This window comes from Pogoniulus pusillus, chromosome 5, assembly GCF_015220805.1.
Source record: "Pogoniulus pusillus isolate bPogPus1 chromosome 5, bPogPus1.pri, whole genome shotgun sequence".
Lineage (NCBI taxonomy): Eukaryota > Metazoa > Chordata > Aves > Piciformes > Lybiidae > Pogoniulus > Pogoniulus pusillus.
The window spans coordinates 11138806-11154367 of record NC_087268.1 but is presented as its reverse complement, the minus strand read 5'-3'; the positions used below and the strand labels follow the sequence as shown (position 1 = coordinate 11154367).

The 15562-nt window shown below is 42.2% G+C and overlaps 2 protein-coding genes across 3 annotated transcripts in view; both read right to left on the bottom strand.

Annotated features, from left to right (window-relative positions):
- Positions 1-1914: 1914 nt before the first annotated feature.
- On the bottom strand, positions 1915-14333 carry LOC135175284 (cell cycle control protein 50C-like). Its single transcript, XM_064143201.1, has 7 exons — positions 13583-14333; positions 12441-12551; positions 10102-10203; positions 8681-8768; positions 5483-5620; positions 4212-4421; positions 1915-3187 (listed from the first exon to the last, which is right to left on the bottom strand). The coding sequence occupies exons 1-7, from the start codon at positions 13790-13792 to the stop codon at positions 3000-3002; spliced, it is 1047 nt and encodes a 348-aa protein (XP_063999271.1). The 5' UTR covers positions 13793-14333; the 3' UTR covers positions 1915-2999.
- Positions 14334-14727: 394 nt separating this feature from the next.
- CMSS1 (cms1 ribosomal small subunit homolog) overlaps positions 14728-15562 on the bottom strand; it is a 41238-nt gene continuing 40403 nt past the window's right edge. For both annotated transcript variants that reach the window (XM_064143204.1, XM_064143202.1), the window contains exon 10: positions 14728-15150. In XM_064143204.1, the coding sequence (XP_063999274.1) occupies positions 15067-15150 (84 nt within the window). In that variant the 3' untranslated portion in view covers positions 14728-15066. The remainder of the gene's footprint in view (positions 15151-15562) is intronic.

The window sequence follows — 15562 nt, the reverse complement described above, 5'->3', positions numbered from 1 at the left end:
TGGAAGAAGTTAATCAAAGCTGCCACTCCTAGTGCTCCGGGCTGGACAGCACAATCTCAAATGGCCAGACAGATGCTGTGGAGCTGCTCAGAATTAGCAACACAACTGTCAGAGCTCAAGAGACAGCTTCCAAAAACACTGCTGAGATGGTACAAGAAAGATGTAAGATGTGTTTGAAGCTGTCTCATTGTCAAAAAGAGGCTTTGGGTTTATAAATGAATACTTAGACAAGTGCTGGAGTAACAGAAAGGTTTGTTTGAAGACAGGCTTTCCCTGTGGAGGGGGTGAAGACAACACAGGAGATTGTTTGAAGGCTATGTACATTTCAAGAAAGGAGGTTCTTGCACAAACCTTTGGGAGATAATGGACAAACTGTAAGCAACACTCGCTAGACTGTGTGCTCTTTTCTAGTAGACACTGACTCACTGTAATAGATACCTCAGTATTCATTCTCCTTCTACTAACACTTTTGCCAGATACTTTATGAAGAAATAAAATCCTTGACAATTGCACTGTGACTTAAGCATCCAGATGACATGCCATTTCCTGAAAGTATGTTTCTTGGAGGAGGTAAAAAAGCCAACTAACCACCACCACCAACAACAACAAAAAGTAAGAGACAAAAATGAGAAAAAAGAGAAAAGAGGCTCCTGAGGTCCATTTGGACTGTTGGCAGCAGTTCCCATCAGGCCTTTGCAGAGAGGCTGCATAGGATTACACTTTCAAAAGGACTTAAAAGCTTTATGAGCACGTCTCATTGTTACAAGTGATTTAGACTAATGAACTCAAATGTTGCTCAGTTTACTGCTTCATGCTCTGTATTGTCCAGTTCAGTGAGGGGTAGAGTTCTCCTGCAGCTCCTGACAGATTAGGATTCAAGGGTGTGAAACACCAGGATCCCATTTCTACAGCTTTCTCATGAGGCAACTGGCCCTGACCAGGAAAAGCTGACTGGGACACATACCTTAGCCCAGAGGATCAGCACAAAACACTGGCAGAGCAAGGCTGTACTAGCAGGCCAGGCTGTGAACTTGTGCAGCATCCCTTCTGCTGCTCATGTCACAATTATGAAGCAGAGATTACAGGAAATGGTACATTCTGTGATGGCAGTCAGATTCACCAGAGGCCATCTGTCACAGGTCACAAGCTCCTAAGTGCCTGAAACACTTTGAAAAGCAGATGTAGGTGCCCTTGGCAGTGGCCCACAGCCTCTCTGTGATTTCTTTCTTATTTAAATGTGGATTTTTTTTTAGGGGAATCATGGAATGATTGAGTTGAAGGCACTTTAAAGATCACCTTTTTTCAACCCCTTTGCCATAGGCAGGGACACCTCCCAGTAGATGAGGTTGCTCAAAGCCTCATCCACTCCTGCCTTACACACTTCCAGAGATTAGGTGTCCACAACTTCTCTGAGCAACTCATTCCACTTTCTCACCACCCTCACAGTAAAGAACTTCTTCCTAATGCCTAACCTAAATCTACTGTGCTCTAGTTTCAAGTCATTGCCCTTCGTCTTGTCATCACAAAAGCAACAGGATGAAAGTCCTTTACAAATAGTCCCTCTGCAGCATTCCTTTAGGCTCCCTTCAGGTACTGGAAGGACACAATAAGGTCTCCCGTTCTCAGCCTTCTCTTCTCCAGGCTAAACAGACACAACTCAACCAGCCTGTCTTTGTAGGCAAGGTGCTCCAGCCCTCACCTTGTGGCCCTCCTCTGGACCCTCTCCAACAGATCCACGTTTTTCTTGTGTTGGGGCTTCAGAGCTGGATGCAGTACTCCAGATGAGGTCTCACAAGAGCAGAGGGGCAGAACCCCTTTGACCTTCAGGCCACACTTTTTTTGGTGCAGCCCAGGACATGGCTGGCATTCTGGGCTGCCAGTGAGGGCAGGGAGGGAGGTAAGGCACACAGCATATTTATCAAGGGAAGTGAAGTGTTTTATTCCATTTGCACCTTCACAACAGAAAAGTTATTTTAAAAAAATTCAGATAAATCATGGCGTGTTTGACCTAAATTCTTCAGTGCTGTTCCTATGCTTTGTGAGAAACTGGAAGTAATTCCTAACTGTGTACAACTTTGAACACAAACCATGAAAATTGTTAAGCTTTTCATGACCTGCAGTCTTTACTTTTTCAAAATTAAGTTGATAGATTTTCTGATGCTTTATTTTTATTGACACTAAGTCACCACAGCACAGAAAATGGGATTTGAAAAGATATAAGAGTCAATGAATTTCTGTGTGGCAGGATGGGGTAGGTAGGAGTGGAATTGTGGCCAAATAGTTGTATTAGGTAGAATTTTCAGCTAAAATATTTACCATTGAAGGAGCTTTTAATTTAACAATAGCAATTAAAAAAATGTAAATCAGTGTTTTGATGCCCTCTAGCTTTGCAGCTCAGTCTCAGTATCTAGGTAAAACCAATAAATTATATTGAAAGAAACTGCTAAAAAATGTCCTGTGCTCAGTCATAAATTGAGTGCCAAACCGTGATGAATATGCTGTGCTAAATTGGCAGCTTTTCAGGATGGCTTAAAAAAGTACCTAAAGCCATTTAGCCCATGCATGGGTGGCTCACAACTAGATTTTATACCACCTGCTGAAGTTTTCTGATGGATCAAGAACTAACTTTTTACCCATCCAAAGCTCCAGAGAAATACTGTGCTAGGAAATTAATATGGACCCTTACTTCTGGCCAACCATTAGTACCATGTAATTTCTTTGCCACTACAATTCCAACCCACTATGCTATCCGTCATTTGATCTTGATCTCACTACAGGTTTCCTAGGAAGCAAATTTAGGAGCATACATACATTAGTAAGAATGCATTCTAGGGAAAGTTTGAGTTTGGATGATGAATTGATGCTCCTCAATTTGCTTATGATCACCAAACATGTTACTGAAACAGATCCAGAGCTCAGGCAAAATAACGAAGGGTGTGTGGTGCATATTCTTTTTCACAGCACAGCTTTGCCTTTTTTCATAAAGCCAGGGAACCTTACTACTTCTGAAAGTATGTCTTCTTCTTTCTGAGCTTTAAATGAATGCCAGTTATCACAAAACCTGTCAGAGTTGCTGCTGAGCCAGTAACCAGATAGGCAATTCCCAGGAATTGGCTACTTCCTCCGCTCCATACCACGGTTGAAAGAATCACATGCTTCCTCCCCTTGAATTTGCTAACAGGGAAATCTGATAAAAGCATGTTAAGGTTCTACTAGCAAGGTTTATATTGTGTCCAGCAGGAGAAAGAGCAGCGATAAATGCTCAAAAACATTTCCAAAGCATGTAGAGTCCAGAAAACTGTGCTCAAATAACCCAGGAGCAGCTGGTGGTAAGAAATTCAGTTATTTTAGATAGTCTCTGTGCCAACATGAAAATATTTTTTTTTAGTTTGCATTATAAATTCCAGAGTTAAAATGTATGTAACTGCTACTGCGTTGATTTGCTATGAAAGCTCCGTTGAAAATGTGCCTTCTGAGCAGCTTACCACGATGATACTCCACATATTCTCACTGAGGCCAAGTGCTCACCTTTACCTAACGTACTGTCTGCCCAGAATGTTACATGATTCTACCTTTCATCTTTCCAGGTGGAAGCTTTCAGAACAGAACTGTGCTACACCGTTTGCAGTCACAGCTCTGTGGGCCGAGAGAGAAATTTATAGTTATCTTGGCATGATTCCTGCCGACACAAGAAGTTCTTTAGTCAGCAAAGTTCATGCTGTTCAGAGTGAGAGTGCATTTTCACCAGCACAAAAGCTCTTGTCAGTACACAACCCAAACCCACCAGAGGGTTCTGCTCTCAATGGAAGGGATGCCTCTGGCACTCCATGCACCCCAGTAAGGGTGTTTACACAACTGATTAAGCCACTATTAAATATTCCAGCTGAAGCAACACCTCTGGCCATCTCTCCTGCCTCACACTCTTCCGTGTTACCCATTGTGTAAAGCTTCCCTGTACTGTCTCCAGCCAAAAGCAGCCCCCTCAGAAGTCAAATCCAATGTCATGTGCTACCATTTCAGTGATATGACTTAACTTTGCGTGGGCTAAAGAAAATCCATCTGCAGTGTCTCATTCCTCTCAAAATTAAGTCTTTTCACGGTGATTTATTTCAGTGCATTTTGCTCAGTTTCATTGCCATTTTACTGTACAAATCCCAGCCACTCCAACCTGTTGTAACTATCTAGTGGTCCTGGATAATGTGAAAGGATACTATAGGAAATCTGAAAAGTGTAATTCCCAGCAGGAAGGCCATCTGCAAACTGCTCTACCCGCTTGACACGCCGGTAAAGATTTCGGAATGTAGCAAAGGCTGACACTCGCATCCAGATAATGAGGTCTTCATTTACGTAACCGTTGTTCCTTTCATCTTCCTCGTCTAATAAATACACTGGCTTCTGCCAGTAGGGAGGTCTTGCTGTCCCTGATGGAAAAGAAAGAAACCAGGAAAGACATACTGTCAGCAAAAGCAGTAGGTGACTGAATTCTGGGCTTACTCACAATCAACACAAAATGAGATACTCAAGAGAAAAAAAGACCATAACTGGAAAATTAAATACACAAGGTAACACTTTTCATCTGAGCATTTCACAGTATCACACAGTGTCACAGTATCATCAGGGTTGGAAGAGACCTCACAGATCATCAAGTCCAACCCTTTACCACAGAGCTCAAGGCTAGACCATGGCACCAAGTGCCATGTCCAACTTTGCCTTGAACTGCCCCAGGGACGGCGACTCCACCACCTCCCCGGGCAGCCCATTCCAGTGTCCAATGACTCTCTCAGTGAAGAACTTTCTCCTCATCTCAAGTCTAAATCTCCCCTGGCGCAGCCTGAGGCTGTGTCCTCTTGTTCTGGCGCTGGCCACCTGAGAGAAGAGAGCAACCTCCCCCTGGCTACAACCACCCTTCAGGTAGTTGTAGACAGCAATAAGGTCACCCCTGAGCCTCCTCTTCTCCAGGCTAAACAATCCCAGCTCCCTCAGCCTCTCCTCGTAGGGCTGTGCTCAAGGCCTCTCCCCAGCCTCGTCGCCCTTCTCTGGACATGCTCAAGCATCTCAACGTCCCTTCTAAACTTTGAGATGCTTTCCATTCACTGCAAACATGAGTGAACAGAATTTCCATTCACTGCAAACATGAGTGAACAGAATTTGACAGTACCCACATGTGGCTGCACATTAGAAACTTGAAGCACAGCAAAACCAAAGTGGCTTACACAAATGAAAATACTGGATTCTTGCCTCTTCAGCAGAAGACATGCTCTCTAAAATTACAGAATGCACTGGGTTGGAAGGGATGCTTATAGGGATCACCTAGTCCCACCCCCCTACAGTGAGCAGGGATATGTCCAACTAGATCCCCATCAAGCCTAGCTCTGAAAGGTGTTTGTCTCAAAGGCAATTAGTTTCAGAATGAGAGATCCTCACACAGGGCAGCAGGGGAGGGCAGCAGGGAAGCCACTGAAATGTGAGCAACCAATCTTACCTGCAAATGCAGAAGAGAGATTGTGTGATTTTGGATTGCGAAACTTCACATTCTTGTCTGTCCACCAACAATTCCCAGTCCTCAGCAGAGGCACTTGAATAACAGATGAGTTAAAACTGTAGAAAAGCTCGATAGTATCTGCAGAGAATACAAGAATCACAGAAACACTGAGGTTGGAAAAGACCTCAGATCACCAAGTCCAACCTAAAACCCTATTCTGCAAGGTGCATCCTAAGCCATATCCCCAAGCACCACATCCAAACGACTTCTAAACACATCTGGGGTTGGTAACTCAACCACCTCCCTGGGCAACCCATTCCAATGTCTGACCAAGTTTTCCTAATGCCCAGTCTAAACCTATTCAGTTGCAATTTGAGGCCATTCTCTCTTGTTCTATCACTATTTACCTGTGAGAAGAGACCAGAAGCAGCCTCTCCACAACATCCTTTCAGGTACCTGTAGACAGCCATGAGGTCTCCCCTCAGCCTCCTCTTTTTCAAACTAATATATGAGTAAAAGGCAGTCATTCTAATTGCCAGCATGACTAACAAAACCTGTCCCAGTGAAGCATCTTTCAAATGAATGGAAAACACACAAATATATCCTGAGAAGAGTTTCATCCTGGCTGTGTACAGAGCACTGTACACTGCATGAGAATAACTAGGGTTCCAGAGCCTTAGAACTGATGAAGTTTTGAAGATTGAATGTACTCCCTTTGTAGAAAGTATCTTGTGTCTACCAACTTCTGCATGACTAGCTTCTCTGCCAATCACTTTGAGGCTCTCTATCCAGTTGTAGAAGTTACTCTTCTCATTAGCTTTCCTCAAAGTTATCCTGAATGGATTGTTTTTATGTAAGTAACGTGTTTTCAGGGAATAGGGGAGACTTAAAAGCACAATCGAGAGAATCCACGCTCCTTTGGAGAAAATTTTCCTTCAGATTTATGCTGACAAGACCTTGTCTACCAGTTTGGACATGAACATATCCTTTTATCAAACCCCATTTATTTAAAATAGAGCTTTACCATGCCGTCCTGTTTCAGTGGGCAAAAATAATTTGCTTTTTATCTACTGTAATTTCCTACTTAGATTAACGTAAGGCATTGACATGAATATTTTCTAATAAAATTCACAGGATGATGTCTCATGAATTGTTGGACTGCTTCCTGATGACCATTGTTAGAAAGCTTGGGTTTACTGGAATGAATCTGCAAGGGGTAATTTGCACTACACTGATCAGAAGTGGTGTTCCCCAAGGCTCAGTACTGGGGTCACTTCTCTTTAATATCTTTATCAATTATCTGGATGAGGGGATTGAGTTCACCCTCAGTAAGGAAAAGGAGGATGAGGGGAAACCTTTTCACTCTCTACAACTCCCTGAAAGGAAGTTGTAGTGAGGTAGGTTTTGGTCTCTTCTCCCAGGTTAAAAATGATAGGATCAGAGGAAATAGCATCAAGTTGCATTAGGGGGGGTTTAGATTGGATACGAGAAGAAACTTCTTCACTCAAATGGTTCTCCAACACTGTTACAGGCTCCCCAGGGAGGTGGTTGAATCCCCATCCCTGGAGGTGTTTAAAAGATGCAGAGATGTGGTGCTGAGGGACATGGTTTAGCACCAGATTTGGTAGAGTAGATAGTGGTTGGACTCAATGATCTTAAAGGTCTCTTCCAACCAAAATGGTTCTGCGATTCTGTGGTTAACATCTATGTAAACTCCTGGGCAGACAATTGAGATGATAGGCAGGGACAGTTAGATGATCTAGATGGGGACTGGCTGCTTTTTAGGAAGTATGAATAATGCAGCTGAAATGTATGAATCATAGAATGGTCTGGGTTGGAAGGGACCTCTGAAGGTCATCTAGTCCAACCCTCCCTGCAGTCAGCAGGGACACCCTCAAGTAGGTCATCGATGAACATCAATGAAAACATACTTATACTTTTTTTTTCCATCCTGCTACAAAACCTGTGCTCACACAGCTCAGTCAAGACTCAGGCACACTACCAGAGGGGGGATTCAGACATCACCCCTTGTCCTTGAACCTTTCATCACACTGTGCACTGAAGACAGACATGAAGGTTTACCCTCAACTTTTAAAAATCTTACTGTCCTCAGTTCTCTGCAGGACCATTCTGCCCTGCAGCCAGGTGTGGGCTGCACACAGGTAGTTCTGCTGTCTTAGGTCAGAGAGTCCACTCAATCAGACTTCTAGGGGAGCAGGAGGGTGCACAGGCAGATGAAAATCAAACTGATCTAAAAGTTACACAGTGCAGCTGCTCTTCAAAAGTCCTCTGGTGTGGGTGGCTCAGTTGTTTGAATAACAACTACTGCATTGCCAAGAACTGCTGCATGGAAGAGGGTTTTTTGTTTCACTTCCTCTCAAAGAAATCCTTTCTGAAATCTGTGTCCATAACCAGGAGCCCTTTAGGTGTCAGCCTAAAAATATAAACCTAGGCAAATTATGCCCACTAGGTTACTACAGATAAGATTAAACCTGGGATCAAACTGAGTAAGACTGTGAATGCTTCCAGCATTCAAAGAACAAAATGCAATCACATAGATGCAAAGGTCCAAACCAATGTGAAGAACATCACCTCCTTCTAAGCACACCACTGTGGGAAGGCAGGATCTAAGCTCTTCCTTCATGGTACAAGACAGTATTTTTTAGCAAGGAAGTAGACTAAATCTGTTGTATGCTCCTTATTTCACTAGGGACTCAATTCCCCACTTCTGATGCATATTTACACTGAAGAAGGTCTTTGTACATCAAAATTTTCCCTCAGTTTCAAAATGAGTGCCTAGTTACTAAAACATAGGAAGCAGAATCCCATATCCACCACAGCATCATCACCAAACAAAACCTTTTGTGGGAGAAGACAGAGATCTTGCACTATCAGGACTCAGCTGTCTTGGGGTGATCACAGAATCATAGAATGGTGGGATAGGAAGTGGTGTCTGAAGATCACTGATTTCAACTCTCCTGCCAAAGCAAGACCACCTAGGGCAGGTCACACAAGAATGCATCTATATGGGCCGTGAAAGCCTCTAGAGAAGGAGGTTCCACAAGCTCTCTGGACAGCCTGTTCCAGTGCTCCAACACCCTTGCAGTAAAGAAGTTTTCCCTCATGTTGAGGTGGAATTTTCTGTGCTCTAGTTTCAGGTGGAAATTAGTAAGGCAGATGTGGAAGGTACCAACTTACCATTGAACATGCTGTTGGCAATAGCACCACAGGGAGCCATGGGTGTTCCATTTTGGTAGGTGGCAAAGGGTGCGCAGTGCTGCTGGATCTGCACTCAAGGTCACAGAATAATCAGGCACACAAACTGAGACTTTTGTTTTGGGTTTCTGCTGTTAATGTTCTGCTTCCATTCTTTCCTCTGAATAGTCACTGAATAATTAAGTCTCCAGTACCTTTTGGTCACATTAGAAATACATCCAAATGAATGGGTTTGTAGTTGAGGAATACAAAACTTTTCACCAAATTTTGCTGCTGATTTGTGAGCTCCAAACTACAAACACTCATTTGGAGATGTGCTATTGTAACATAGCTGCAACTGAAAATGTGCCAGTGAAGCCCTGGCTTACCCTAGAACATCTTATTTTCACTTCTTTTAAATTCTCATCTGGACTGCTTTGGTGGTGGAGAACAGCAGATGCAGTTAGCCCGCAGAGAACTGCAGTAATCTTGATGCAAGAAGATAGAGTGTAAATAACAAAAGCCTATCTCAAATCATATCTCTTCTACCCAAAGTTGTGACACACTATGTATCTTCAGGTCTAAACACAAAAAACATTTTGAAATAACTCCCTAAGTTGTCTATCTGCTTGCAGAAGAGGCAAAACCAGTTGCACCTGGAGGCAAACAACCAAGCTGACTGGGCAGATGTATGTGGAAAAGGTCTTGAGAGTTACAAGAAGCATTTTACAGCAATAACAGATTATTATTGCACAATCATCAGATTTACTGTGAGGACAACATGTGGACTGTGTGTATATTAAGAAATGCTACTTTTAAGCCAAAGAAAACATGGCTTAGATTTATAAGTAATAAACCCAAGTGTAATTATTGCATTCTCCAATTTCCTTATGCAGGTCTGCCGCAGGTGATGCTGTCTACCCTTCTTTTTAGACCTCTAAATTGCATATTTAGAATACCACATGATCACCTCATTCACCATTAAACCTCACCTGCTTCCAAAGCCAGAAGGCAAAAAAGACTTAGAACAATTTAATTCCCTAACCCTATCATAAAAGCACATCTTAAAACATTTCTGGCTAAGGAGACTGAAAATACTCAAATGAAAAGCTTTCTGTAAATGTAATTGAAAAAGACAATCTATTTTTAACTAGCATCTCTCCAAGGTGCAGTCTTGAGAACTGGAGCAGTGGACTCATCTGTGTTATTTATTGCCTCAAATCTTCCTCTCTTATTAATGCATTAGACATAATGGCCCCGATAATCATAAAACCAGAAACCAAACACTGAAAATCTCTACTTTGTTATTATTCCTCAGAGCCACCTTAACACACTTTTAGTTACACCCAGTTAGCTCTCCATAGGATCAGAGCTGCACCTGATGGAAATTATCACCATCTCCTAACATAAAGAAGAAAACTCACATTTGCCTTCTGACCCAGCAGCTGTGCATTACTCCTTGATATCATGTATCGACGGTGGTTTTGATAGAAGTTTTGCAGGCCATAGTACATAAAAACATCACCCTAGAATTCAAAGAGGAATTCTCTTACTTGCTGAAAAAGACAGAAGAGAGTATTCAGTGTTGAAGTGCTGGTAACTACACTAACCAATTACTGCAGCAGACACTGGCTAGAATCTAAGTCCTTACGTCAACAGAAAGTTTTAGTGTTTTGGCATAAAATTAAATGTATTTTAAATCACCAAATGAAAACTAAATTAAAAATGCCTGATTATTATTTTCCTCAAGACAGCACCGACTGGCCATGAACCAGGTGTTCAAGAAATGTGTGGACATGGCACTCTGGGACACGGGTTAATGGCCATGGTGATCTGAGGTTGAGGTTAGAGGTCTTTTCCAACTGAAACAGTTTTATGATTCTAGGAACCTGCAGTGACTATGAATAATTTTGTGGAGACAGACATTCCTTTTTGATACAGGGAGGTGCACAAAGAACTTCAAAAATGACCTACTGGTTCTTGATTACTTCAGATTTTCTGAAAAATAAGGCTGCCTCTCATCAATTATGTGAACCCTTTGGGAAGTTTTATCCTGTTATAAGAGGAGATTTCTAGGTAGGCAAATAGAGGTGAGAAAGAGGATTATTAAACAACAACAACAGCAAAACATTGTTCAGTTAAATGAACCTTTCATCTGTAATCTGAAGAATTATGGAGTATTTTAACAGCCTCATCAATACCGAAGAACTCCAAAGTGGATTTATAATTTCACCTGCACTGTAATTTTAAGGGACCATTCAATCAGTACCAAGAAAAGACCTCTTTGGCAGAACATGAAGCACTTTAACAGTCTCAATAACTTGACCAAGTAGTTTAGGACAGGAAATTAAGGACAGTTTTCCCAAATGAAACTACTAGACCTGAATTATTTCAAGGACTTTGGAGATCATCATGGAATCACAGAACTGTTGAGGTTGGAAGAGACATTGAGATCACCAAGTCCAACAGCTTGTCTAGAGTCCACAATCCCACCACTACTGCTAAGCCACTACCACTAAGCCATGTCCCTCAGCACCACATCCACGCAGCTTTTAAACACCTCCAGGGATGGTGACTTCACCACCTCCCTATGCAGCCTGTTCCAATGCCTGATAACCCTTTCTGGGAAGAAAATTTTCCTACTATCCAACAGTTTTCCCTGCCATTCAACAAACAGCATAACTCTTGAAAAAAAGACTACAGGAGTTTACTTGTGACAAGTGGTCAGTTTCAGATTTCCTTCTCAACCAAGAGCTTAGTGCAGTAACCACACAGCCCAGTGGTTTGCTAATGACTCAAGAGAGGTTGCCTCTGCAATCAGACGTCATTTCCTCCATCGTCATCCTCTTCTTTGACATCTTCAAACCAAGGAAAGGCAACCTGATCCTGATTCACAGATTCACAGATTGCACCTGGTTGGTAGGCACCCTCAAAGGTCATCTTGTCCAAATCCCATGCATTGAGCAGGGACACCTCCAATCAGGCTGCCCTCAGCCACATCAAGTCTGATCTTGAACGTCTCAAGGGTCAAGGGTCAAAGCCTTAACCACATCCCTGGGCAATCTCTTCTGGTATTTTACCACTCTCATTGTAAAGAACTTCCTGCTAATGTCCAGCCTAAATCTATCTGTTCCATTTTCAAACCACTGCCCCTCATCCTATCACTACAAGCCTTTCTAAACAGTCCTTCTCCAGCCTTCCTGTACGTCCCCTTCAGATATTGGAATGCAGCTATAAGGTCTTCCAGGAGCCTTCTCTTTTCCAGGCTGAACAGCCATAATTCTTTCAGCCTGTCTTTGCAGGACAAGTGCCTCAGCTGTCTCATCATCTTTGTGGCCCTCCTCTGGACCTACTCCAGCAGGTTTATGTCTCTCTTGTGTTGGGGCTCCCATAGCTGGACACAGTACTCTAGGTGAGGTCTCACCAGAGCAGAGTAGAGTGGTAGCAGCACCTGTCTCAACTTGCTGGCTACATTCCTTGTGATGCAGCCCAGGATGTCACGGGCTGATGTCCACCTCTTCTACCAGTAACCCCAAGTCCTTTTCTGCAGGACTGCTTTCAATTTCATCATATCCCAAAATGTGTATCAAAATCACCAGCCAAGGTGAAAGTGTGAATTTTGAGTAATTTAGGTGTTTTTTTATAAAGTACAAAGAAAATTTAGTCAGGAGCTCTACACAGCAGAATTAGTGTATTTGATCATTCAGGGTTATATGACTATGAGGTACTAAGCAATTTCAATTAGTTTCTTGCACCCACTTACCATTATACCCTCCTCTAGCACGAAATCAGCAGAACAGTGGCATTCATTATTCCAGTTAGAAGAATTTTCACGGAATTTTGAACACTCTGAACATTTATCTGAATAATCAATCTGTCAGAGAAGTGAAGAAGCAGAGATACTGTATTAAAGGACACGCACATGAATAAAGGTTAGTGTTTTAGCTCCGAGACTTCTCAGAGTCTAAGTGACTCTTAAAAACTAATTTTTATTAAAATATTGTTTTGAGAAAAGAAATTTTTAAACATGAGCAGAGGTAGAGAATCAAGACTTGGCCTCAATGAACAGTCACATTTTTTTCCCCTAGTTTAAAGCTGATTTAGAGCCTAGTAATAATTGTTGCAGAACCTCTGCATCTGCTCATTGTAAAGGAGTGCTGAGTGAAGAACACTTGTGCAGTTTGGTCTGGCTGTCCAAGCAATGCTTCATGCATTTCCACATGCACTCTGAGCCACCCTTCTTGAACAGCCTGGATGTAGTACAGAGAGTATTGGCTCCAACCAGCACTCTATTAACACCACCACAGGACTAGTTAACTTTGCTTCCAGGAGGCATTTAAATATCAGGGCTCCTTGCATGCCCCAGCAAACATGTTTGTTCTTTTAGCACCAAACACTATGTAAGAAATATATGCAAGAAATACTCTACGGGAAACAATGACAACATTTCAGACATTACCAGCCAGTGGCAGCAATTAGAATCCATGTTTCAGATATTCCCACCCACTTAACCAGTCAGTGCTCAGATTTTATTGGTGACCAACTACCTCTGAGGACTTTCACATGAATACTGGCTGCTGAATACATGCCTCAGGCATGAATACATCTTACTTATACAGAAGTAAAAATACAAAGCCTTTTCCTCCTAAACACAGTCCAATTTCTTTTTCATAGAGTATCTAAGAACAGCATAGAATCATTGAATGGTTTGGGTTGGAAGAGACCTTAAACATCATCCAGTTCCAACCCCCTTGCCATGGGCAGGGATACCTTCAACTAGATCAAGTTGCTCAAGGCCTCATCCAACCTGGCCTTGAACACTACTTGGAAAGGGGCATCCACAGCTCCCCTGGGCAACCTGTTTCAGTGTCTCACCACCCTCACCCGCACCAGCTGCAAACCAACCTGAATTTCTCTGACGCTGTTTGCAGACAGCGTGAGGCAGACTCCAACAGCGATGCAGAAGGCACCTGTGAGAAAGAAGCTGCAGAGCACACTTGCAACGTTAAGCTGGGGCTTCCAAGCTGGTAGTCTCTGCTGTTTGAATGCAGTGTTATCTGGACATCTGGAAGAACATGCCTCTCCTTGCAGAAGAAAACTTGTCTTGCTTTTCATTTTCTTCTTTCTCAGAACAATAGACTTGTGCCGAGAAGTGTTTCAGCTGAGATACTGTCCTTACTGTTGAGAGACTGTATTGTTTGTTCAAACCTGCATTATGCTTGGGAATTACTGATTAACTAGATCTCTCTCTTCCTCCTTTTCTACATTTGTACCTGGATCCCCATGATCTTCTTGTACCAATCAAACGATTGTGTACTTTGGTCAGGGTGTGTCATTTATGCCTCCTGAAGAAGCTGAAATATGCTTTATTCATTTGCAGGGATACTGCTAGCTACATTGGATTTCTCTGTCATCTTAGGTGCAAGATTTCTTCTCCCTTCACTTCCACAGCTGCCAAACTAATGGGTATACAATGAAAGGAACTTTACTCCAATGGGGAGGACGGCAGGTGCTGAGACTGCACTGTAAGGAAATCACAGCTTTTGGAAGACCAAATCAATTTTCTTAACCTGTCACAGACATTGATATTGATTCAGATGCAATTGAGAGTTGTAAAAAGTTACATGTTCCTTATCACAAAACAGCAGTCCATTCTCAAAACATCTCATTTGGATCAATGGCTTTCCACAATGCTCATCTCAGTTAATCTTGTCCATCCATTCCCTACCATTCACAATGACAAAAGAATCACAGAGATCATCTTTTAATTTCAGTGGATACACAGAAGAAATATTTTTTGTGCACTTCAACAGCTGAACCAAAACAAAGCTCTGCATCATGCATAAAAATAAAGACAATGTATCATGCAATGGCAGAAAAGCACATCTGGCCAGCTCTGGAACAGATGGCTGAAAAATACATTTCTGACCAAGGACTGAAATTCACACTACTTTTTCAAAAACCCTTCAGGACAAGAACTAGATTACCACTCTCACAAGAGAAGTAAATGTCTTCCTTGGGACAGCAAGAGGGAGATAGCAGAAAACTGATTTGTACAAAGACTTTCACACCCAAGTTTATTAATTTTCAAAGTCTTACAAATAACATGGGAGTAAATCTAGCCAGCGAATGCAATTTACACCTAATTTCAGTATCATATATCTTCTGCAATAAAAAATGCACTGAAACTACAAGCAAAACTTCACTTTTACTACTAAAACGAAAGGCAACTCAGGAAAAAGTTCTAATATGCATCCTTTCTGTATTGATAGACTTATGTCAAGTCAGAATTCTGGATTCCATCACTCGTTTATCATCTGTCAAATGCACACAAGGTACCAGGTAACAGTAAAAAGTAGCTGCAAATGATTCCCACTATGGTAAAACCATTAAAAGAGTCCCAGCTTCAAAGACCCCTCTCTGCACAGCTTTATAATGCTCATCTCTAGTAGGTCAATTGTTTCTTTCTTTATCTGAAGGAAACAAAAATGAAAGAAAGCAAAGAAAGTTACTGATAATGCTTTGGCTAAATAGCATTGTTTATTTATTTACTTACCCAGGCACCTTACTATAGGATTAGAAATGAAAGAAGGGGTTGCCATACAAACTCCTGAGCTCTAGAACGTTTCCATTTTGTAAAACATCTACCATTTGTTCTGCAACCCTAAAGTACAATCACAGCTCTTGAAGTCCCATCTAATGTGGTTGCAGACAAGTTGTCACTGGTAAGTAACTGATAAAGCATGCCTCAGAAATAGCTCCATCCTGGACTGCAAAATCCCTCTGGGACTTTCCAGAGCAGATCTGCACTGCAACAGCCACCACATTGTGTGTGGCCGAGGCACCTGAATACAAATAAGCATGAAGGTCAGGTCTACATGTGCT

What these genes read in the sequence shown, in the direction of transcription:
- LOC135175284 (XM_064143201.1), bottom strand. Translation starts at nt 13,792, where the DNA reads ATGAAAAGCAAGACAAGTTTTCTTCTGCAAGGAGAGGCATGTTCTTCC. An exon ending in TGCTAGAGGAGGGTATAATG is followed by an intron (nt 10,204 to 12,440) that starts GTAAGTGGGTGC and finishes TTTGAATTCTAG; the next exon opens with GGTGATGTTTTTATGTACTA. An exon ending in TGCCAACAGCATGTTCAATG is followed by an intron (nt 5,621 to 8,680) that starts GTAAGTTGGTAC and finishes TATTCTCTGCAG; the next exon opens with ATACTATCGAGCTTTTCTAC.